This window comes from Myxocyprinus asiaticus, chromosome 18 (assembly GCF_019703515.2).
Source record: "Myxocyprinus asiaticus isolate MX2 ecotype Aquarium Trade chromosome 18, UBuf_Myxa_2, whole genome shotgun sequence".
Taxonomy (NCBI): Eukaryota; Metazoa; Chordata; class Actinopteri; order Cypriniformes; family Catostomidae; genus Myxocyprinus; species Myxocyprinus asiaticus.
In genome coordinates this window covers 5,435,927-5,462,789 of record NC_059361.1, presented here as the reverse complement: position 1 = coordinate 5,462,789, position 26,863 = coordinate 5,435,927, and the positions used below count along the sequence as shown (strand labels likewise).

At 36.6% G+C, this 26,863-nt stretch overlaps 1 protein-coding gene across 1 annotated transcript in view; it reads left to right on the top strand.

The window, feature by feature from the left end:
- Positions 1 to 221: 221 nt before the first annotated feature.
- Positions 222 to 26,863, top strand: part of LOC127456431 (Golgi apparatus protein 1-like) — a 63,845-nt gene continuing 37,203 nt past the window's right edge. Inside the window, exons 1-2 of the mRNA XM_051724921.1 lie at positions 222 to 572; positions 25,690 to 25,719. Of these exons, the coding sequence (XP_051580881.1) occupies positions 246 to 572; positions 25,690 to 25,719 (357 nt within the window). The 5' untranslated portion in view covers positions 222 to 245. The remainder of the gene's footprint in view (positions 573 to 25,689; positions 25,720 to 26,863) is intronic.

Below are 26,863 nucleotides of genomic sequence, written 5' to 3'. Positions count from 1 at the left end.
CGGCGCGTCCAATTACTTTACCTAATTAATATTAATTATCCATGCCTTCCTCATAGTCGGATTCGTTCATTGGACAGCTGTCGAGCGCATATTTACCAACCTCTGGCCTACGTCACCTCAACTCATTAATATTCATGAGCCATTCCGTCTCCATGGTAAGATTGTGTGTTCTCCAGCCTGTCAGAGAGAGCTGTGGCTTCAGCACGGGGAGTGAGCGGAGCTCTGTTCAGCTGTTGTGGACGAAGATGGCGGCGTGTAGACGTGTTCAGCTGCTGCTCCTCATGTCGCTCTGTCTTCTCTCCGTAAAGGCTCTTAAACCTCCGCAAAGCTTCGGGAATGTCCATCCTCCGGCCTTTGCTATGCACCAGCAGCTGAGAGCCGCGGCTCCGAATCCCGGGAAAAACGCCGCCGTCGCCGCTGCTGCTGTGTCCTCCGGCTCTCAGTCCAGGAGATCCACCGGCTGGAAGCTGGCAGAAGAGCAGGCCTGCCGGGACGACGTGACCCGGCTCTGTCCCAAACACACCTGGACTAATAACCTGTCCGTGCTGGAATGCCTGCAGGACAAGAAGGAGGTGAGACAGGGGTCCTGCTTTATTATTACTATTAATCTGAAGTGTAACTCAGGGTGAGGAGCATCAGTAAACTACTTTTATCTTTTATGTCTTGCTCTTGGCATCCTAAGTTACACACTGATAAGTGGAGTAGATAAGATAAAGTAATAGATCTAAGCTCGTAATGATTAATTTCAGTTGAATTACTAATTACTGGATATTACCATCCATACTACTGTTTATTGATGAATTAATTTTGATCCATTGATTAATTGTGGAGCATTGTTACATTGATTGGCATTTGATACATTGTTGCATCTTATCTCTGCATAACATTTGATGTATTGATAAATTGATTGAAACAGTTGATATATTGATTGTTATATTACAGTTTATGCATTGATACATCAATACATTTGATGTAGTAATACACTGACTGTTACATTACATTTGGTACATTACCTATGATGGATTCATACATTGATTAATATATTTCAATTGATACAATAGTGTTGGTAACACTTTACCATAAGGTTGTATTTGTTAACACCAGTAAATGCATTAGGTATCATGAACTAACAATTGACAATACTTTTTATTTAATTTTTTAATTTTCGTACAGCATTTATTAGTCTTGGTTAATGTTACACACTATTGTGCATTATTAATATTGGTTTATAATGCATTAGCTAATGTTAATGTATACAACTTGTAATGTTACAAATGTATTAGTACATAGAAGGTTAATAAGTGCTGTAAAAGTATTGGTCATTGTTAGTTCATGTTAACTAATGCAGTTTACTAATATTAACAAATACAACTTAATTGTAAAGTGTTACCAACATATTTTATGCATTGAAAGTTTGATACATTAGTATATTAATGAATGCATTGATGTACTGGTACGTTGATACATTATGCATTCAAACAAATATTTTAGCCTGTTTTTAAGATTTGCACATTTCTATTTCATAATAAAATTTCATCATATTAAATTGTGTAATTTTTAACATAATTAAATTAATAAAACTTTAAACATTTACATTTTTTTAAAATGGTATTAAAGATAAATTATGAAATGTAAATGCGTACAACACCTGGAGTCGCGAGTTCGAATCCAGGGTGTGCTGAGTGACTCCAGTCAGGCTTCCTAAGCAACCAGTTGGCCCGGTTGCTAGGGTGGGTAGAGTCACGTTGGGTTAACCTCCTCGTGGTCACCATAATGTGGTTCTCGCTCTCGGTGGGGCGCGTGGTGAGTTGTGCGTGGATGCCGCGGAGAATAGCATGAAGCCTCCACACGCGCTAAGTCTCCGCGGTAACGCGCTCAACAAGCCACGTGATAAGATGCGTGGATTGATGGTCTCAGACGTGGAGGCAACTGAGATTCGTCCTCCGCCACCCGGATTGAGGCGAGTCACTACGCCACCACGAGGACTTAGAGCGCATTGGGAATTGGGCATGCCAAATTGAGGAAAAAAAATACTTTTTTGAGTCAGGGTCAAATTAATAGGGACTCGGGACAAAAATGCCCCCAAAAGTGACAAAAAATGTCCTTAAGTTCAAAATGGTTTTAAAAAAGCATAATTGCATTTTTATATGTTTAGATAAAATGCCCTCATACACATATAAATTCCCCTGAAAATTATATTCATAGGGCAATTATTGGCCCCTTTATGGAAAATTTCATTTCTGACAATGCAGTAATGTAACAAATATTATACTGGTTAAGAACTTGTTACTTTCAATGCCCTTGGATTTTACATTTTTATTTTTTGACGTCCATTCAGTGTCACTGCAAAGCACAAGCAGTTTTGGGTGTGACGCATAACAATAATCAGAATATGTTACATTTTCCTGCTATGACATGATTCAAGAAATTACTCTTTATTTATTACTAATTCAATCATAGTTTCTGTTCTGTTGTTACTTGTGTTACAAATACGATTTTAATTTGATCAAAATGATTGCACTCCCTTGGTTGATACACAAGTGCGAGCTGAGCGCACGCAGTACAAGCAGAGATGCGCAAGTGTTTTAAGTACTCTCTCTCTCTCTTACAGTGCATTCAGAAAGTATTCAGTCCCCTTCATTTTTTTCCAATTTTTTTTATGTTGCAGCCTTTTGCTAAAATGCTTAAAAAAAAAAAAGTTATTTTTTATACCCCATAATGACAAAGCAAAAACCAGATTTTTGATAACTTTGCATATGTATTAAAAAGAAAAAAACTGAAATATCACATTGACATAAGTATTCAGACCCTTTGCTATGACACTTGAAATTTAGCTCAGGTGCATCCCATCTCTGAGATGTTTCTACACTTTGATTGGAGTCCACCTGTGGCAAATTCAATTGATTGGACATGATTTCGAAAGGCACACACCTGTCTAAGTTCTTATAGCTGAAAATGCATATCAGAGCAAAAACCAAGCCATGAGGTCAAAGGAACTGCCTGCAGAGCTCAGAGACAGGATTGTGTCAAGGTACAGATCTGGGGAAGGATACAAAACATTTCGGCTGCATTGAAGGTTCCCAAGACCTCCACAATTCTTAAATGGAAGAAGTTTGGAACAACTAGGACCCTTCCTAGAGCTGGCCGCCCAGCCAAACTGAGCAATCAGGGGAGAAGGGCCTTGGTAAGAGAGGTGGCCAAGAACCCGATGGTCATTCTGGTTGAGCTCCAGAGATCATGTGTGGAGATGGGAGAAACTTGCATAAGGACAGTCATCACTGCAACACTCCACCAGTCTGGGCTTTATGGCAGAGTGGCCAGACGGACGCCTCTCATCAGTGCAAAACACACGAAAGCCCACTTGGAATTTGCAAAAAAGCACCTAAAGGACTCTCAGACTGTGAGAAACAAGATTCTGTAGTCTGATGAAACGAAGATTGTTTGGCCTCAATTCCAAGCTTCATGTCTGGAGGAAACCAGGCACCGTTTATCACCTGCGCAATACCACCCCAGCCGTGACGCATAGTGGTGGTAGCATCATGTTGTGGGGGTGTTTTTCAGTGGCAGGGACTGGGGGACTGGTCAGGGTTGAAGGAAAGCTGAACGCAGCAAAACACAGAGATATCCTAAATGAAAACCTGGTCCAGAGCGCTCAGGACCTCAGACAACGGCAGCTCTACTCATTTATACGATGTATGGTATCGGGACATTTTATCAAGAACGAGTACATGAGTAAGGTGTCTAACCCGATACGAGTCCTATAACAAATGCATCATTCTATTTGCATGGCGCTTCATCTGTGGAAATCTGGAGGAATCCAAACTCCTGAACTCTTCCAATGGATGAAGCTGGGGGCAACTAAAGAGAACACACTAGTGGAGACAAATGCACTGTGAAATGTTTATGTGTGTGATTGTCACACCCAACGTTCAGAATATGAATTTCATAAAATCTATAGCGGTATCATATTTCATATTTCTCAATAGCGGGCCAAATTACAGTATGTTCTATTTCCAAAATCTCTTGCGGGCCGCATCAGAGCAGTTGGCGGGCCGCAGATGGCCCATGGGCCGTCATTTGGACTCCCCTGCTATGCAATCTGTATTAGAATGAATATGCAAACATTCTTATTTTTCTCAGGATTTTATACTTTATTAAAGGGATAGTTCACCCAAAAATTAAAATTCTGTTACACATACTTACCATCATTTCATTCCAAACCCATATTACTTTATTTCGCAGAACACAATAATTTTTTCAAGAAAATTACAAGAAAAGCATACAGTGACCAAGGACTGTCAATCTCCATGAAAGTAGTCTATAGACTTGTGCACTATATAAAGTCTTCTGAAGCCATACAATATCTTTGTGTGACAAACAGACTGATATTTAAGTCATTATTTGCTGAAAATCTTCCCCTCCATCACAGCTCTCAAATCTCAGTTGCAAATGGGTTCTTGATAACCCTTGGTTACTACATGCTTTTGTTGTATTGAAAACAGCCTTCAAAACATCATCTTTTGTGTTCCTTGGAAGACAAAGTCATACATGTTTGAAACGACATGAGGGTGAGTAAATGATGACAGAATTGTAATTTTTTGGTGAACTATATCATTAATCCTGCACTGGACTTAGACACTTGCTTCACCACAGCTGAAGTCACGTGATTGTGTTTTTTCTATTGTAAAATACAATTTTATCGGTAAGATTGGAATTTCTGGTTCTTGCAGTGAAGAACTAAAAGCATCTGTTTTGTTGAACATTAAACTAACTAATGTCCTTTTTCGGGCTGTAATGGAACACATTTTATGCCAACCCTGTGACACTTCCTTTCTGTCAAATTCACAAGATATTGGTAAAATGGCTACAAAATCTGGGACAGGTATTTCGTTTTTTGAAATGCATGACATTATTGTGGCAGAGGAGTTGAGCATTGGTAAGACAATACAAAAAGTGGCTTTAGAATCCAATGTATTGTTTGTTTGCATGTAATTGAACATAAGCCAATCATTGGCCTACAGCAATTCATTTTGCAATTGAATTTGTCAATCAGTCTGAGATTTATTATAAGGGCTTGTCTAAGGACCCATCAGTGTACACCTGCATCAGACAGATGCTTTGAGTGTCTCACTTTGGTTGCGTTGCATCATAAACATACAATTTTTAGGTTGCTGTGTCTAGTTAAACATAGTTTAATACTTAAAGTGTTCAATGGGCTCCATCAAGCTGTGTTTTCACAAGCATCCTCATGTTGTGCTGTCTGCTGAAGTTTCACTTACTGCCCCCTGGAGAAAACAGGTGGTACTTCAAGGTTGAATTGCTCAGGAATATTCCTTATTACGGGGGACATGATCAATTGCGTTAATTTTTTTTAACACGTTATTTTTTTATAAAATTAATCCAACTGAATTAACATGTTAAATGGACAGACCTAGTTAAGATCCTTCAATAGTATCTGCGGCATGCAATTGATTACCACAGATGATAATTTTGACTTGTCCCTCACTTTGTAAAGCCAAGCAAAATTTGTGTTTACATTAATGCACATACAATGGAAATCTACTACCTGGTCTCATAGAAACACTTTACAAAACCTACATTTTTGCTAAATAATTTTTACGTGGGTCATTGTTCGTATCACTGCAGTTTTCTGGTGAAATAAACACTAGCGGCGCTACAACAGCAATGACTTTTAATCCTGAGTAAAAAGGCAGATTAACAGTTCCTAAACACTTAAGGCCGAAACATACTCTACACAAGTACATGGTCTGGTTGAACGTGCATTCTTGCTTTACTGTGGCAGTAACAGTTCTCAGTACGTAAGGGGGAAGATAGAGGTACAACCGAATTATTTGTGCCAAAATGTCTGTGTCATTAAAATGGATGAGTTGTTATTTTTGTAAGTTGCTATAAATATATTGACTAAATTTGAACTGTTGCTTCACCATGATGGCAGTTGACTTGCAACATGCAATATGATTTTTCATATCACATGTGCTTTATCAGTCACTATCAGTTAGGTTTAAAGTTTAGGGTAGGGAGGTAGGTTTGTTGATTTTAAACTCAATAGAGCATTAACCTTAACCTCATCTGTTTGGGAGAACATTTAACTCTCTTTTAGAGCCACAGAGTGGACATTTCATTTTGGAACTGCCACCATATGTAATATTATTTTTAGCGCTGTCAGTCGATTAAAAGATTTATTCGCGATTAATAAAAAAAACATTTGTTTGGAAAATGTTAATAAAGCATTATATTGTTACATATTGTTTTCTTTTCTTTCCTAAGATGGAAATAAATAAATTTTGACAAGAAAATAACTATATATAGTGTTAAATTTCAGCACTTTCAAAATCTGCGATTAATCGCATTTAAGACTACAAACAATTAAGCGATTAATCGCAGATTTTGAAACTGCTGAAATTTAACACTATATATAGTTATTTTCTTGTCAAAATTTATTTATTTCCATCTTAGGAAAGAAAAGAAAACAATATGTAACAATATAATGCTTTATTAACATTTTCCAAACAAAGCCTTCCACAGTATAAAGATAGAAATGTACTAAAATAGCATCATTTCAAGTAACATTAAACGTTTGCCAAAGTCGAAGTGGGAGTTTGGCTAATTGAAAGAACTATTTTCACCACATAGGTTACATATTCATTGTAATAGGCATTAAATCTCTTAAACTCTCATCCTCCGCAATATTAATCTGCTGGTAGACTGTGGCTATCCGCTTTGTTACAGCAATCATGAAGCTGCGTTCATGATTCATGTCAGATTGTCAACGCCAGTGTCGAGCACCGATTGAAACTCACCATGAAAACCACTTGCAGACAAAAACGTCTCATTCTACGTTTTGGTGATAATTAAGACTTGGTGTGCTTCTGTGGTAATTAAAACGTGCCTTACTAAGGCTGAAAAATACTTGATTTCTATGACAAGTCCCATCTGGGCTTGTTTTGTACATCAAATAGCGCTAAGAGCTTCTTTCTTCATTTTATCACTGACAGGGAAGCGCTGTTTTCTGCGATAATAACCTCCGTGGCTCTATCATTGGAGAGAGCGTCGCAGTCAACTAGTGTGTTAAGACAGTACTGCCCATAGAATGTCTGTGGGGCTGCCGCATTATGCTATTTTATGCTAAACTTGTAGTCTCATCTTGGTAGAAGGACTCTGGCTCTGTGGTGTGTTCGTCATTGTTACGACTATGGGCAGATACATTACAAAGGTTCCGGCCTTCACACCAGAGATTATGCTGTATTAATGGTAATGCGTTAATTGAGATTAAGAAAAATTAAGGTGTTAAACTTTTTAAATTAATCGCATGTGTTAACACGTTAATTTTGACAGCTCTAATTACTTTTCAAAATGTTCTGGTAATGCATTAATGATGTAATTCCTGTTGGTGAATTTTTCTCTTTGTAAACAGTCCCTTTCTGGTATCTTTGCGTGTCTCATGCTTTTTAACACTACTGGATTTACTGGTTTTACATGTTCTTGACAGAAGTTGAAATTTGATATTTGATAGCATGTCATTGATGCTATCGACTGAGCTTACACTGTGTTGAACCTGGAACATCTATCTGAAAATGTTATGTGTGACCTATTGAGGGATAACTAAGGTGGTGGAAAGGCCAATAATGGATTAATCTGCCAATAATGTTTTTAATCGATTAATAGAATGATCAAAAAGACATGCACAGACATTGAGTCTACAAGAGTGCAAAATTAATAAAATCCCAAAAGCAGTTTATTGTTCATCCAAAGATTTGGTGCATAACATGGGACTTTTAACCATAAACATGCCTGAAATTCACCGGGGACTCTTACTTTGAAATGACTCCGTTACAATGCTCTAGATGTAAGTATTTACTAATTGAAGATTTTTATATCTTAAATAAATCACCAGATAAGGTTTACTGAAAAATTAAAAAAAAAACAACTATTGGCAACTGTCTGCAAAGATTTTTGCCGATAACCGATAGTTCCAAAAAGCAACTATCGGCACCGATTAATCAGTATAACCGATATATCGGTCTACCTCTAATCTGAAATCCACTTCCAGATATCTAAAATTAACTTTGCCACTAGTGAAGACCAAATCCCAGTTATCAAAAATTTGCATTTTTACTAGTAGTAATTCCATTGCTGATATCAAGAATTAGCATTTTTACTAATGAAAATGTAATTATAGATATCTATAATAAATTTCCTGGATGTGATAAAATGTTGAAAGGGCTTGAAATAGTGTCTTTATATGAATTCATTTTCATGACTTTCGTTTTGATGTTTTCGTATGCTGTTGATGTACGCGCTGTAAGATTTGTAAAACAGTGGTGAAATAAAATAGCAACTTTCGCACAGGCAAGCAGCCTATTTTTTCTAAAGAATATGTAAAATCTAGTTTAATCTGCAGCCTAGTTAAAATCTGTTTATTTGGCTTCCATTGTGATTTCCTAGACCCAGTACAAGCACCCACGCCATCAGTAGTCCACCAATTTTGGCATACGCAACAGAGAGAAGATACTAATTATTGCTAAAATGAATCAAACATCAAGACACGTCTCGTAGTCACTTCCTCCTACACTGCATGCCAAGTTTATTCACCTCCAAACAGTTGGTTCAGCAGTCTGGACTGAGGCTTTAATTATTGGCATAATTGCTTTGCAGAAGCTAGGTCACAGCTGTGGTCTTCTGAAGAAGGTAAATGATGTCCATAAATCTCTTTCTCGCAGCTCTCCAAGGTCAGATCCCTCTGGGTCGGTCTTTTTGAATGAACCCTGTCAAACGCTGTAGCGTGGTCGTGGCACAGCTGTAGCGTGTCTCTCAATTTCATTTGCATTTTTAGCAGGTTCCTCTGCTGGTGGGCCACCGTGGTGGGTTTGGTGTAAACAAAGCAGCTAGCGTGACTGATGTGAGACCCTCCCACAGGGGTCCAGTGCTGAGGGGAGACCCAGATAAAGTAAATGAAAGAATTTAGCTCCTAGTCAAACATTTATTTGATATGGTGCAATCGAATTCGAGAGGCAGCTAAGATATTGTGTCTTTGCAGCTTATCAAGCAACTTTATGATGAATAAGCTACGCTGATTGTTGTTATGTTTATGTGTGACGTTTTATCTGCTCCAACTGTAGTTATTAGCGTTATTTGTTAGTGTGGAGATCTCGATGTGCCACATTAATGAATCTAAAATGAAGTTGAATGAACCCAGTTACCAAAGAGTGATGGTCTTTGCGGTGGCCAGTGATGTTAATGAACTGTGTTCCAAAACCTAGTGTGCTGTCCAAATAGGAAGTTACCTTCTTGGGCAGCATCCTAACTGAAATGGAACCTCAAAAGTAATTGATTTTACATAGTAGGGGTGTAATGGTTCAAATTTCTCATGGTTCGGTTTGTATCATGGTTTTAGGGTCATGGTTTCGGTACGGTTCAGTATTTGCTATGTTCAGAAAAAAAAGATTACTTCAAAATCCAAAGAATACTCTATTTGGTTAACACTTCAACAGGTTTGCCCTTAATAAAAATCATGGTTTTACAACAGTTACCATAGTTTAATCATGGTATTTGTAGTAAAACCATAGTAACCACAAAATCAACATGGTTACTGTCATGGTTACAATATATAGTAAAACATGATTACTATATGATAACTGCAGTATTACTGTTATAAAACCATAGTTATTTGTATCAAAACCATGATTTCTGCTCAGATGGTTACTTCTGGTTCATGGTTACTACATTATTACTATAGTAAAACCATGGTTAATTTTCATCAGGCTCCTTAACTAAAAAACAACATTTCTCTAATTACTGAATCAACATTTAAAATTAATACCTGGACTTTAATGCTACATGCATCAACATAAAGTGCATTTTAAACTTAACATGTGCTCAACATTCAGAATCTGTACATCACTATAAAAGGAAAAACCTTGCTATTAAAATGGATACAAGAAGGGATGTTGTGATAATGTGGCTCGGGTATTTTAATCATATGTGGAAATCCCACATATGGCAATGAACACCCCAAGCGCTTTAGTTATTGTTTCATGTCTGTCTGAATTAGCACTGAGTGCCTGCTTAAAAACGGAAGGGAGTGTGTGCAGTTTCGGCTCATCTGCGGCTCCTTCTTTCTCTGGGTGATATCAGCATAAATGATTAATCATGTATCGATGTATTACTATAACGACATTTTAATGGCATTAATCTAAGCACATTATTGACGCTCGCATGCTCGATAGATTACAGGAAGGACTCGCGTGCGCATTTTAAACCCTCGCTCGCATTTTTTACATAAATTGCCAGTATACGGCACTCACGTCAAGCGATGTCGGCAAACAGTGCCTGTTTTGTAAAAGTTTTTTGACCATCGCTGTTGTAAATGACTGCCAAAAGAAAATGTTTCCAGAAAGGAGAAACGCATGGGGCTTCTCTCTCAGCGAATCGTTTTCTCCACTTGCCTTTTTCAGCTAAACATAACGTGTGCAGAACTGTGATGTGATCAAGTTGACCCTCATGAAACACAGCCGGAGCTTGTTTATCTACAGAGCCATACAGGTGCATTAGTGGAGGTTGTACTGTGCCTGTATATTTGTCGCTTTGTTTCCTTCACCAAACCTTGTGTTCCACGTCATTAAACTTGAGGTGAACTGCAGTGCCAATGCTTACCGAACCGTGGGTGGCGAACCGTACGTTTTTATTATTTTTAATTTTTTTTACAGAGAACTGTTACACCCCTACTACATAGACAACAACTCCGAACGATACTATTAGTGCTCCTCACGCACAAGAGAAACAAGTTGACCAACATAGTCTCATGACAACTTGTAGTTATTTGTACGAGAAGTGGAAATCATAAGATATCGTACAACTTGGCTCGTAAGAAAATGTACGACTTTTAACCAATCAACATAGAGAATTTCAAATCAAAACAATGTAGGTATCACATTTCAGCTAGCCTTCTATCCAACACGAAATGAAATCTAGAAGTCTAGAAGTCTCTGATGCACGACCAACGATTGTGAGTCGCAGTTTGTTGCAAGTTGTGCAGTTTGCACTTGGCTTTACTTGTTCCATATTTATTTATGCATACAAATGACTGATGTATGTCAATAGCCACTAATATGCTTTCCTCATCTTGGTCCAAACTCCAATGTTTTCTTTCTTTTCTGGTACACAAGTTATTTTCCTATAAAATAATGGTTTGGTGTATGGTTTGAATAAATATTGTTGGGTTTAGGTTTGGGTGAGGGATAAAACTTTGTGAAAAGGAAGGGGGAAAATTGGAAAAACATTGTTCGTTGGTTTGTTATTTTTTCTCTTTGGGAGTAAAATTTGTTTGTTTTGAATGAACCAATTTGATTTCGCCATCTCATACTATTATTACAACTTGTCATGAGACCAGGTTGGAGTCTATTCGCAGTTGTTTTCAGTAAAGTTTGACATTGGCATGTTGCTAAGCTAATTATGTGATATTCTAATTTGCATAAAAATGCATGCCACTAGGGATGTGCTATGGTGGTCGACTGATCGACTGGTCATCTAACAACTGACTATTCGATTAGTGGGATTGACTAACAACATACATTTTTAAGTGGTGGTGGCTTTAATGGGAGATGCAGTTCTCAAATTAATTGAGACGCAACGTCTTAGAGAGCATTTTTGTGTGATTATAGCTTGCTGTACCTAAAAGCGAATAATAGTCACCACAGTAAAACCCTCTGCAAGAAGTTTGTCTCTTTAATGCTTTAAGTTTATCCTTTTCAGGTGCTGTTGTTACAGCAATCAAAGCACTGCATCAGCAACACATTACAAGACTGTCACTATCTGACGTTAAATCCTCTGCTGTAAGTAATATTCCCGTATATGCAAGGTGCTGGGGAGAGTTTAAAGTATTTTGCTTATTCTGTCTGACAATGCATAATTAAATAGTTGCAGTAATAAAGGTTAAACTGCTCGATGTCGTAAACTAGATGTGCGCATGCAATATAATCTTGCGGTTTTGCACTTTTGAATGCACAAGGAGGATCCCTGTGACTCAAGCTCTCTGTTTGCATTAAAGCACGTCATTCTGCGTTTAGGATGTGCATTAATGGTTTGTGCTGTTCTTTATTGGAGCATTTCTTAGTTCTTTTCTTACTATGATAGTTTAGTGCAATAAAATGTTATAGTTATTTAGCCTATTTATTTGTTGAAAATCTGTTAGTTACCATTTTGAAGTGGTGCTCTTAATGTCTGTATATCCCTTTTGAAATGTGTCTGATCGGGGTCACGTGAACATAATGGAGCCTATTTATACATTATTATCCTTGACACCAACTAGTCAACTTGTCGACTAGTCGTTTAAACAACCAACCAAATAGTCAATAGTGAAAATTGGTAGTTTTGCACATCTCAACATGCCACACAAATATTGGGTAAAATAGTCCATTTGAATTAGATTGAACTGTTTATATTGACACTGTTTGGTATTAAATGAAATTATAATTGGAATACTCGCAATTCATTCTTGCATTGGCTTATGCGTGAAGGATACAACAATGTAAACTAACAACATTCATGTAGCTCAACTGGTAGAGCATGGCCAAGATCAAGTGTTTGATTAAGAGGTAATACACAAAATAATAAAATTTATACCTTGAATGCAGTCGCTTTGGATAAAAGTGTCTGCCAAATGCATAAATGTAAATGTCAAAATAAGGTATCCTTTTTTTTTTAGGCCATGTCCACACTGATACGTTTTTGGTTGAAAACACCGTTTTCCATTTCTTAACGTTGTTTTCCAAAGAATATGTTAATGGAGAGGGTTTTCGGTGGAGGAAAACACTGTTCTAGTGTGGATGAGGGACATAAACATAGCGAAATTTTTGTAGCGTAGTTCTCAAATGAAAATGTATAGGCTAAGTAAGGCCACGGCCACACTGATACATTTTCGGTTGAAAACTCAAGTTTGAAAATGCATTAATTTTGCTACGTTTATGCCTCTAATCCTCACTAGATCGAGGTTTTCTTTCACCGAAAAAGGAGTGTTTTGAAAACGCTCTGTATTACTGCATACTTTGGAAAACAGTGGCGTTAGGAAACTAAACAGGATTACTATGAATGTGGCCTCAGTTTTCCGTTTCCTAACATCATCGTTCTCCAAATTATACAGTACTAGAGAGTAGAGGTAGACCGATATATCGGTTTTACCGATTAAGTGGTGCCGATAGTTGGTTTTTGGAACTATTGGTTATCAGCAAAAATCTATGCTGATTGTTTTTTTCCTCAACAATAAACCTCATCTGAAAAATATATTGAAACAAAACTCTTTTCTGTTGAATATATAGGCTATAAAAAGCTTCAAGTGTTGAATAAATATAGAGCATCGTAATGGAGGCATGTCTCTGTCATTTCAATATAAGAGTCCCCCGGTGTATTTGGGCTTGTTTATAGTTAAAAGCAGAATTTTTTGGTTATTATAGGAATTTTGGTTGCACAATAAACTGCTTTTGGGATTTTATTCGTTTTAAAACCTCAATGTCTGTGCCCTTTATAGAAAGGAAATACTAAGACTTTTTTTTATCATTCTATATATCGATTTTAAAAAAAAACTATCGGACGATCTGTTATCGGCCTTTTGCACCACCTTAGTTATCTGTATCAGTAAAATCCACTATCGCTCGATCTCTACTAGTGAGTATTTTTTAAAGTCTCTATTTTCAGTGGAGAAAAACACTGTTCCAGTGTGGATCAGAGGTGTAAATATAGCAAAATCAATGTATTTCAAAAACACGTTACTATGGACGTGGTCTTTGAAGAGAGGATGATTATGCTTTTGGGACAGCTTTTGCGTCATGAGTGTGTCTATGTGGCCTTGAAATGCTTCCTACGTAGGCAGCACACTAGGTTTTGGTATCTCTTCAAAGAACACATTTTGATCTAAAGGAGAATGAAAAATCCTCGCATGAATATGTCTGGATTTAAATGTGATTGAAATGATTAACAGTAAGTGTGTTGTAATTGGTGGAAGTCGGAGTTAGAATAATTGCTTTTATTTTGACTAATGGTGTAGACGTCCTGTAATGCTTTAACAAAGGAAGGCTGCTGACAGCTATTGTTAATTTCTTGAACTACAACTATCAGATATCAGTGTTTTTATTTTGCCTGTCAGTATCAAATATGTTTTTGTCTCAAAACAAGCCTGCAAGAGAGCAGTTATGTGGTTGGTCTTCAGCCAATTGATAACCTCGGCTGACCTCACAATAGATGTTTGGGCAAGTTTTGTTGCTTTTTTGATGACAGTGGGAAAACTTGTAAAATTGGCAGCTATTTTTTTTCCCTGCTGACACTTGCCTTTGAGGACAAAGCAGAGGATATTACTGTACTATACAACAGCTTTGATCCATTAATTCTATTTAAAGCTGTACTATGTAACTTTGTGCTCTCTAGCGAAATCTGTGGATGAAACTTAAAATTGCAAACAACTTCCGAAAGAACACTAAATGTGATTCGTGTTTCGGCACTGCCCTTCTGGCGGATGAATCTTATGATTTCAGCTTTTCCTGTGTGTGATCATTCATGACTGGAGATATTCAGAGCTGGCGTCATAACGTGCTATTTTCATGTTGATATAATGCTATACGGTTAAACATTTAAAACTGAAATATTACTTGCTTTGATGAAGATTAACAACACTCTTATTTACATATTTAGAATGAGTGAATTTTAGACTTATAGCACTTTTCTGACACTACACTCAAAGTGCTTTTACTTCGAGAACAGGGGACTCAATCACTACCATTATATTTTAATATGATTATTCAAGTGTTTTATTCTACTATTAATGTTTGTATTGTACTACACTTATCAATTTAAGAGGTGAAACTCCTGATATGGCTGATACGAGTTCAATGGAAGACTTTATTTTTATATTATATTGTACAGCCTCAGTTGATAATGCAAGTGAACCGTAATACTACAATAGTATGTCTATGAATGCACACAATAACACAGTAAACTAAAAACATAAAACGAGGATTCTATAATGATGGGGATAAAATATACTTTAAACATGATAATAATATGCTTAAAAATGCAATATAACAGTTAACAGTAAATTTCAGAAGTCATAAATATTTGTAAACATGTCACAGTAACTTCCTTCGACAACGAAGATACATCGCGATCGGTTAACACACGAGTAATGTTCGATTCATACAAGCATGACAAGCAATATAAGCTTCAACAAACCTACCAGATAACATATCCAGTCATTATAGCAGGTAAACAACTTCGCCAAATGGATAAAAGATAAACATCCATCCAGATTGTTGGGATGCTCTCCTGAACTGTGTGAGAGTGACTGAACTTAACTGTAGTTTCTTTCTTCTTTTTAACAGCTACTAACTAAAACAGTGCATTACCGCCATCTACTGTTTACATGAGAACGAGACAGCCGGTTCTTCTTTCCTGTGTTCACGGAAATGACGTATGCAAAGATGTACGCCATAAGCCAGCGATTTCGTGCCAAATCAAACCCAAATAATTTTTATAGGCTTACCTTAGTGAATCGGGGTAAAGAACATTGTTTTGAACACTGATTGTTTAAGTACTCAATCAATAATGGCAATTTGTTCATTTTTAACCAAAAAATCTTACATAGTGCAGAACTGAAACGATACGAGGGTGAGTAAATGATGACAGAATTATCATTTTGGGGAGATTTATTCCTTTTAAAAGAGTAAAGAGAATGGGATTTTTTTTTTAAAGTCAGAATGTTCTTCAGATTCCTTAGTCTGACACTGTAATTATTATTCATTGTGGTTTTGCATTCAGTTTACAAAGCTGACATGCCAAAAATAAACATGCTGCAGGCTGTTTCTGTCTTGTTTGTTTTGTCACATAAAAGATTTAGCATGAACAGAAGTGAGGAATGTTTGTTCACGTGCACCTCCTTAGTTCCGGGAACAGGTGTAAAGCTTGTAGCGGTGTAAATGATTTGCAGTTACTTTTCCATTTTCTTTGCCTCCAAAGAATATTCATAAACATTCAACAGCTATCGTTTTAGGGCATATTGGATGACGGACAGTGAGAAAGCTTTCGTTCATTCGTTTTGATCTCGTTGTCTTTTTTTTTTTTGCAACGTAAATCAAGTGAGTAAAATGAAAAACAGGGGGCCGATGTTTCTAACTCATAATAAAGATAAGAACCCTGTAGAATCACACTCACTCTGTTTTTGGCATTATCTCCAGGTCACAGCATTCCCTTTTGCACATAAGGATGGATTTTATTTACTGTAATTCCACTCAGTGCATTTCAGTCTCTGCTACAGAGGCGAGCAGACGTTGGGTTGTATCCTCACTGGCTTTTAGATCTTTCGGAATCATAATGTGATTATTACAGCTGGCAGCATGTTAAGTGGTTGTGCAACTACAAATACTGTAAAACAATAGCATTAACATTATTTGTACAGTGTCTGCTTCTACTGTAATGCTGCTTGCAGTCTGTGTTTAGATTTATGAAAATAATACCTTGTCTGAAGTAGGATTGTTTCAGTAATTGGGCATTAACTTCCACTGTTGCCAAGGCAAGACACTGTTACTATTTCTCATACTTAGGATTAGGGACTTGAACAATTCTCTTAAATCCCGAAACATATTCTACACAAGTATGTGAATGCACACGCTTCTAGCTACACAAGCTCTATTTCGTGCATTGTTGCGTTCCAAAATTTGTCCGACCGCCATTCGTAACACAACGTAAATACACATCACATTCTCAACATTGCCACAAGGGGCACTGTAGCGAGATTAGTGTGAACTGTCCACTTGAATACAATAATAACCAGCCTTATCTCATGAAATTTACTTGACAATGGCAAAATTTTTGAAAACCAAAATGATGTGCTTCATTACACGTTTGGCTGCAGTTTTCTCTTGACGTGTCCAGTGGGGGGCGCCAGAGGCGAGTGAAATTAAGTTGTAATCAGACGAGGTTTTTAAAGTGAATATTAGATGGAGGTTTTAATGAGTAAAACTAACCTCTCTAACCTAAAACGTTACCTAAACCTAACCAATAGTGTCCTAAGATAAATGAGAGGTGAACAAAACAGACATCCTTAACCAACACCTAAACCTAACAGATGTTTTTAAAGCAAATTTGACATGAAAAGCACATTTACGGAAGCAACCGCGTCATTTTGTGTTGCTTCTATGGCACTTTGATTTCACTTTAACTTTGAGCGTCCTTGGCTGGGCTCGAGGCTCAGTCTCAGAGTCCAAATTCAAACATACTATCAGGTCAGCTTCCATGGAAGCCAGTCATGTTGGAATAAGTGTGTAAATGTAGTTGAGTCTGTTTTTCAAATGATGCGTTAAAGTGTTTCAATATCATAGCAGTGTGTAATAGTGCGAAAAATAAATGTTTAGAAAGTCATAAACAGCCACAGTACCCGAGATTTGTGTGAAAGTAATTAAAACGCACCGTTGCTGTAGCACCTCTAGTGTTCATTTCACCAGGAAACTGCAGCAAAACGTAGAAAGTGGCTCGCAAAACTCAGTTTGCAAAAATATAGTTATAGTAACACTATGAGACTAGGTTGATAATAACACATCCAGTAAGACTTTTGAAGGTAACTCTTTCGGCCCCTTGATTACTGAGGTTTGTTACCGCCACAGTAAAAGCACTACTCGAGACCTTTCCGATCTGTATGGTGTTTGACAGTATGATGTACAGAAAATAATTGTATTTCATAAGTTATAAAAAAGGAAAACGTCTAACTTGACAGAAAATTAAAAAGCACTTTAAAACAACACCCATTTTGTGTTGATCAAGCAATTAGTTAATTAATTTGATGCTACAGGTGAAAAAAAAAATTTCAATCACAAGTTGAGACAACACTGTGAAAAGCAAGTGTGGGAGGTTGTTTTCTGGAGTTGAAGGTGATATCAGGTTTTAGTAATGCTTAGTGCTAATATCATGAGTTTTCTCTGAAATGTGAGATCTTGGTGTCTTGTAGTCACTAGTCTGTGTAGTCTTCGCACAAAATGCATTCTATCTCCACCAAATCCCTGACTGAGTGAAAATTCTCCTTTTTATCAGGTGTCAGTCTGACTGAAGCTTGTTTTTGTAGATGACGCTTCATCTGTGGCTTGTTTCATTTTCTCTCATGCCTTATTTGTTATGACAGATTCAAACCTGCCACTGTCCACGGTGCTGCAGAAGTGATATCACTGACACACAGAGAAGGGATTTGTGTCCCTCAAAATGGCTTTATTTCACTAGCAGTAGTGGTATTAGGCAAACAGAGTGTTATACTCTACACACCTCCATATACCAAACTACAGTAAACGTTATATTAGATAATAAGGACCCAAGTATTTTACATCTAAAGTGAGCATCCTGCTCAAATGAGATGAATCAGAGATCAGTATACTGTACCGGCATCCATCCCAGGACAGTCTCATGACAAAAATGTCACCATAGTGACTTTTTTCCTGAACCGTCAGTTCGGGCGATTCGATCACAGGCTTGGCAATCTTCATATTTATTGCGTGTTTTTTACGCGTTTCATTGTACTTATAAATACGTGTGTAGTTACATTATACTATCATATTGTTATTTAAGATCCCTTAACCCAACCTATTTCCTAAACCTAACCACTTATAAACAACATAAAACATGTAACATGCAAGTAAATGTAGTCACAATATTTTTTTATTTACATTAGACTGTAATATACAGTTGAAGTCAGAAGTTTACATAAACCTTAGCCAAATACATTTAAACTCAGTTTTTCACAATTCCTGACATTTAGTCATAGAAAACATTCCCTGTCTTAGGTCAGTTAAGATCACTACTTTATTTTAAGAATGTGAAATGTCTGGGGGGCCTGGGTAGCTCAGTGGTAAAGACGCTGACTACAGCCAGGTGTCCTAAGCAACCAAATTGGCCCGGTTGCTAGGGAGGGTAGAGTCACATGGGGTAACCTCCTTGTGATCGCTATAATCTGGTTCGTTCTCAGTGGGGCGCGTGGTGAGTTGAGCGTGGTTGCCGCGGTGGGTGGCGTGAAGCCTCCACATGCGCTATGCCTCCTTTGCAATGCGCTCAACATGCCACGTGATAAGATGCGCGGGTTGATGATCTCAGACGCGGAGGCGTCTGAGATAAATAAATAAAATAAATAAAATAAAAAATAAATAAATGTGAAATGTCAGAATAATTATTTATTTCAGCTTTTATTTCTTTCATCACATTCCCAGTGGGTCAGAAGTTTACATACACTTTGTTAGTATTTGGTAGCATTGCCTTTAAATTGTTTAACTTGGGTCAAACTTTTTGGGTAGCCTTCCACAAGCTTCTCACAATAAGTTGCTGGAATTTTGGCCCATTCCTCCAGACAGAACTGGTGTAACTGAGTCAGGTTTGTAGGCCTCCTTGCTTGCACATGCTTTTTCAGGTTTGCCCACAAATTTTGTCGGATTGAGGTCAGGGCTTTGTGATGGTCACTCCAATACCTTGACTTTGTTGTCCTTAAGCCATTTTGCCACAAATTTGGATGTATGCTTGGGATCATTGTCCATTTGGAAGACCCATTTGCGACCGAGCTTTAACTTCCTTGCTGATGTCTTGAGATGTTGCTTCAATATATCCACATAATTTTCCTTCCTCATGATGCCATCCATTTTGTGAAGTGCACCAGTCCCTCCTGCAGCAAAGCACCCCCACAACATGATGCTGCCACCCACATGCTTCACGGTTGGGATGGTGTTCTTCGGCTTGCAAGCCTCACCCTTTTTCCTCCAAACATGACGATGGTCATTATGGCCAAACAGTTCAATTTTTGTTTCATCAGACCAGAGGACATTTCTCCAAAAAGTAAGATCTTTGTCCCCATGTGCACTTGCAAACTGTAGTCTGGCTTTTTTATGGCGGTTTTGCAGCAGTGACTTCTTCCTTGCTGAGCAGCCTTTCAGGTTATGTCAATATAGTACTTGTTTTACTGTGGATATAGATACTTGTCTACCTGTTTTCTCCAGCATCTTCACAAGGTACTTTGCTGTTGTTCTGGGATTGATTTGCACTTTTCGCACCAAACTACATTCATCTCTAGGAGGCAGAATGCATCTCCTTCTTGAGCGGTATAATGGCTGCGTGGTCCCATGGTGTTTATACTTGAATACTATTGTTTGTACAGATGAACGTGGTACCTTCAGGCATTTGGAAATTGCACCCAAGGATGAACCAGACATGTGGAGGTCCACAATTTTTTGGCTGATTTCTTTTGATTTTCCCATGATGTCAAGCAAAGAGGCACTGAGTTTGAAGGTAGGACTTAAATTACATCCACAGGTACACCTCCACTTGACTCCAATTAGCCAATTAGCCTATCAAAGCTAATTGCCTATAGACTTGACATCATGTTCTGGAATTTTCCAAGCTGCTTAAAGGCACAGTTAACTTAGTGTATGTAAACTTCTGACCCACTGGAATTGTGATATAGTCAATTAAAAGTGAAACAATCGGTCTGTAAACAATTGTTGGAAAAATTACTCGTGTCATGCACAAAGTAGATGTCCTAAACGACTTGCCAAAACTGTAGTTTGCTAAAATGAAATCTGTGGAGTGGTTAAAAAATGAGTTTAATGACTTCAACCTAAGTGTATGTAAACTTCTGACTTCAACTGTATGTCAATGTGATATTTCAGATTTTCCTTTTTAATACATTTGCAAAGTTATCAAAAATCTGTTTTTTCCTTTATCATTAAATAAATAAAATATTTAAAGCATTTTAGCATAAGGCTGCAACATAACAAAATGTGAAAAAAAAGGAAGGGGTCTGAATACTTTCTGAATGCACTGTATAATGGAAAGACCTTTGTCCTTAAAGTTCCTCTTCTCTTTTAATTATAAGTGAAAGTGTTTCGTTTTTGTTCTGCTTTAGACCCTTTTTTCCTTAGGCTTTGTTTGGCTCTTGGAAGCCTGTTTCATTAAAACAGAGTCTCACAGGGGACTGAGATTCTGATTAAACTTGAATTGAACACACACAACTCTCTATATTTGATCCATTTGAAGTCAATAAGCAGCCGAGTAGTTGGCCTTGGTTGTTATTTGTCTATTTTTGTTTTTTGAAAGTTGTAGGACAGCCTTATTAGAACTGTGTTAAACTTTAACTGTGTTTACTTCGGCAAGCAACATCTAATCATTAAAATGCAATGGATGTTTCGTTGCCAAATTCACGTGACTTCAGTTATTGTTCAAACCACATTGCCTGATATGCATTGCATAGAGAAATTGGAGGTCATTGAGCATAGAGCTCATCTGTTTAAGTCTAGTGGTCTGTTATGTTTCCTCTTGCTTTGTAATGAATCAACCAGACTTTAAGGGTTAAGTTATGAACTGAAGCTTTTTCCATTGATACCATTGACATTTGAACCGTTTCATCCATTTCACCCACCTGACCAGCTCTCATTGCTATGTGATCCAAAACGTATGCTTTGATATTTTGCTTTTTTTTTTTACATTTTTTTAATAAAGTATACATGAAAACAATTATTTTGAATAGAAACAGACACAGAGGATTGATGTCACAGATTAAAACTGTTGTAATATGTGATGTGCGAACAAATCTTTCTTTTGAATCAATTATTTTTTAATAATTTGAACCGATTCACAAACCGTTTTTAAATCGCTCAACTGTACGAGAGAACTTTTGTTTGGAATTAACAATGTGGGGTGAGTTGACATGTTTGGATCATAAGCAATGTAAAATTTGACACAATTTGTAGCATTAAAGAAACATATAGGGAAAAACAGCAGTATTATTATTTTTTTTTAATTCCGCTACAAAGAACATAAAATTACACACAGGGACTTCTGAAAACAGTCCTCTGTTTTTGAATCGATTCATTGAAGTGAACCGCCCAAACTAACTTTAAATCTGATTTCTCAACACTAGAAAATGAAGTGACAAAAAAAACGAGAGCCTCACATTTGAACAACTGCAGTATTCAAACTTTGTCACAAAAACTTGTATTTTTACATATATTTATTATACTTTATATATATATATATATATATATATGTTCAATATAAATATTTAATGTTTATATTTTACAGAGAAAAACACCAGTTTTTACATTTGCAATGGATCCACATATGTTCTTAACCGCCTTGTAAGCACTGAGTCCTGTTGTACAAATAGAAATATCCTGTTCTGGCTGTGGACGAGGAACTGGAGGATTGTTCCGGGTGTGGCGACTGATCTCAAATATCAGTATGTTCCTATTTAGGGCCACTGCTGTGTTATGTAGTTCTGCTGTGATATCATCTTCTGTTCCACATCAAGAATTTTGATGATGAAGCTGTTGTTTGTGGTGTTTGCACGTCAGTGCCACTTGTTTTCTCAGATATTGGTTCAGTGTTGTGTCTCCTTTTTTCTCTGGTGCCAGGGGAGTTTGTAAATTTGCTCCTGTTTTTCATTTGGTGTATTGGTAACACTTTACAGAACTGTATACATTAACTTTAGTTACCCTCCTATTGCTTTCAGAATATGCATACACCTTTTGCATTCACGGGTCAGTTTTGACCCGGTGGAATTCAAGCTTAAAAATCATTCATAACCTGTTGACTTTCATCTAAAACTATATTGTATGTCATTAAAAGGTTCTTAACTGTTCATACATGTAAAAAGATTTATAGTTTTGGCATGTTAACTGACAAATATAAGTTATTAATATGCCATTTATTTATTTATTTTTTTAAATAATAAAATGTAGAAATTTTGACATTTCAAAATATATATATTAACTTCAGCAAAACCAGTGTGAAGACAACATTTATCAACATTTCTATGAAAATTTTATCTAAATTTAATATACAATTTATGTAACCATCTAATGTGAGAATTACTAGTAATTTGAAAGAATTTCCTATTATTCATAACCGCTCAATACAACTTGGTGTTCAAAAGTTATGAAACCAACATATTCTTTTTCAACTAAACATCATCAAAACAACTGTACAACTCAAGTATACAACATTAATACTTTTTTACTACCTGTCATATTTTGTACAGGAATGTGTGTCTGTGTGTGACTGTATTTGTATGTGTGTTTGCATGTTTGTAAACAAGATGCAGACCCAGTGAGAGACAAAAAAAAGTGTGTGAGAGAGGATGGGAAAGAGGCAGAATGTAAGTTAAGTGTTTACAAGTACAAATAATTCATAGATGTTAAAAAAAAAAAAAAAATTGTAAATCCACAAAAGATGTAAAACATTTTTTTAAATTGTTATATTTCTTAAACTATTTTATAAAAATATCTGGAAAAAAATTATGTATATTTTGATAGTCTTGACAAAGTTCCAAAGTTTGCTTCCTGTTCTAAAAAATATGTGGTGTTTAAAAATTATTATCTACCTCTCCCGGGTCAAAAATGACCTGAAAGCAATAGGAGGGTTAACACAATAGTTAATATGAACAATAAAATAACAACAATTTTACAACATTTATTAATATTGCTTAATGTTAATTTCTTCATTTTCTAGCATTTTTCTAACATTAACAAAGATTAATAAGTGCTGAAAAAGTATTGTTTATTGTTAGTTAATAGTACGAATACTAAAGTAGTACGAATACCAGCTGCCTCCACGTCTGAGACCGCCAACCCGTGCATCTTATCACGTAGCTTGTTGAGTGCGTTGCCACGGAGACATAGCGCGTGTGGAGGCTTCACGCCACGAGGAGGTTACCCCATGTGACTCTACCCTCCCTAGCAACCGGGCCAATTTGGTTGCTTAGGAGACCTGGCTGGAGTCACTCAGCATGCCCTGGGATTCAAAATAGTGAACTCCAGGGGTGGTAGCCAGCGTCTTTTACCACTGAACTACCCAGGCCCCAGAAGTGTTCTGTTTTGATAATTTATTAATAGTTTTGCACTGCACATTTTATTGTAATAGGTATATGACTCAAATAGCCATGTGTTATATGTGGTTGGAAAGCTGATAAACAGATATAAGGATAAAAATATAGCGAGTAACAGCTATGTATTTGACATATACTTAGCTATTGTAAACAGGTGTTGCTTAGATGCTGCATTTGCCTAGAGGTGGAAGTCAACCAAATATGGGCAAAGAGAATCGTCCATTGTAATAATATATATGACCACAAGGAGATGGCGCCAAGTACACGACACAGACTCAACGATGGCTCAAATGACACAGAATGGAACTGAATGAGATCTCGTTACTCATACCTGCATGCTTTGGAGAGAAAGCATACCTTTAGTCATTGTTGTATTTGCATGTGTAATTAGTTCTTATGTACAGTTATTATGTTATTATTTATTTGGAGAGGCTTTTGGACACTTGGAGATGTTTTTTTATTTTATTTGTAATGCTATAACTTTTTATTGCTTTCTCGTATCAAAACAAAATTTTACTCTTATTGACTGTTGACATGATTGGAAACAAAAAAGGTTTTCAGAGCTACGTTATTCACACCCTTATAATATATATGTAAAATCAGAAAAATAAGAAAAAAAGTTAATTTTTGCGACTTTTCAGCAGTTTCTTAGGCTGAGAGTTTCCAAATTGATCATAATCTATATCATTTTGAAATGTTTCAGTTTTTCAATTTGAAAAGTTTTCTTTAAAATGATATCAAACACTTGACCCTCCTTATTTTTGGTTTAGAGTTATAAGCCTTTAATGTTGGGTATGTCACTGAAACAGGAAATCTGGTAAAACACCCTCAGAGCTTAACTATTGTTAATTAAAATAACCTTATTGTAAAGTCTGTGGAAAGTGGTTTCCACAATACATGTTATTTTAAAGCAGCTTTACATAAAATCATACTGTAATGTCTTAAATGTCTTAAAACTCCCAGTGAACAGCTGCATTAAAAATCATGCCTTCATTTCCTGGTCTTTGAAATAGCTTGGTAATTGCTTGTTAAAAATAGTTGTTTGTTGTTAGTTCATGATACCTAATGCAATCATTTATTGTAAAGTCTACACATGCCTGTGCCAATGTGTGCATCCTTGTTTGGAAAGATAATGCTTTGTACATTCAGTGTATGATTGTTACTGGATATAACCTATTCCATCAACTTTGTTACTTACCACACCTTGTTGTGTTAACACAGGTAGAATAAGTTTGACAGTTAAGTTCCTTATAGAAGTGCTGACACGTTATTGTTAAGCCACTGCTAGAACTTTGTATGTTTTTTCAAAGTTCATTATGTGCATTGATTTCTGCCTGTTTGACTCTGTTGTTGTCATCCCTTGACAACTGCTAATTGCATTTTCATGCACTATGAGTCACTCAGCGTTTGTGGATTGTGTTTGTTGACAGTTAGCAGATAGTGGTCTAACGCAGCCAGACTGAGGAAAACCAGACATGACATGCTGAGGTGAATACATTGAAGGAGGAAAATGAAAGGTTTGACAGAACACAGGAGCTCCCGTTTGTGAGGCTCGAAAAGGAATATTTCACCTAAAATGTATAATTCTGTCGTCATTTACATGTTATTCAAATATGATAGATTTTTTCTTTTATGTAACCCAAGAAATCTAGGCTACTCTTTTCATAGAACAAACAAAAGTGAATGGGAACTGGGACTCTCGGGCTTTAAAAATGCCAAAAATCAATGTTGAAGTATCATAAAAACAGTTTAAATGGCTCTCTTTTTTCTCTCTTTTACAGGAGACGGAGATTGCTGCCGACTGTAACCATGTAAGTGCTTAAACAGGTCTGTCTTTACAACGTCTACGTTCTGCCCAAATATGACTATAATCATCTTCACCTTTAGATGTCTCTACCCCCCTCACCTGTTTACAAGACCCTACACATGCTTCATTCTTTCAGACCGTTTCTTTGTAGCTTTACATAGAGAATGCGTCAGTAGGATTTAGAGAATGGGAACATCAACAAGTCATTTTAGAAGAATAATGGCCTAATCACTGTGTAATGATGGCTGCATCCTGCAATTAATTTGGTGAGGTCTCTCGAGAGGTATCTGCTCCTGATCTCACTCCCTCATTTTCAGTGCTTTTGATGTTCTCATCACAGCCGCTGTGCACAGGCCTGCTCCACAAATCGAAGATGGAGAAAATTTGGGCATATGAATTAGGCCTGAGTCACCCCTCTCATGATGCCAGCTCATAGTTGGCCAGTAATTATGATAAAGACCTGATACATTTCTAAAACTCGAAAGAGAGAAACATTTATCACCACTATTAGAAGCTACGGCACTAATGTGCAATCTTGTTTCGGAGAGGCAAGATGCTGACCTATAGAGAGTGATAGAGTAAGTATATGGGTATTTACTGCAGTTGAGATTCCTTTTTGCAAACACATAAGACCTGCGTATATAATGCATTACAACTACATTCTTAATGCATTCATAATACCTTACAATATACCTTATAATCAATTGTATATTCTTGTAAATAACAGTTGCAATTCATCATAATAATAGCTTTATTCATAGTTGGAAAATTATAATGCGTTAAAAATATAATGGCATTTTGTAATCCATAATATGTACAGTCCACAGGCTTCAAGTTAGATGGAGTTTCTAAAATCCACCAATTAGATAATTGATATTATCTGTTTTTAATTTTATTTGAGTAAATGTTGAGTAAATAATGTGTAAAGTGTAATATATTTTAAATATTGTTTAGATATTATATTTTTACATTATAAAAAGATATTTTATATTTATACATTATATATTTTAGAGGTTGACCGACAGTGGATTTTGCCGATACCGATAACTAAGGTGTTAGGAAAGGCGGATAACCAATTTATCAGCTGATAATTTTTAAAATCGATTTATAGAATGTCAAAAAAACGTTATTCTTTTTTTACTTGGTGG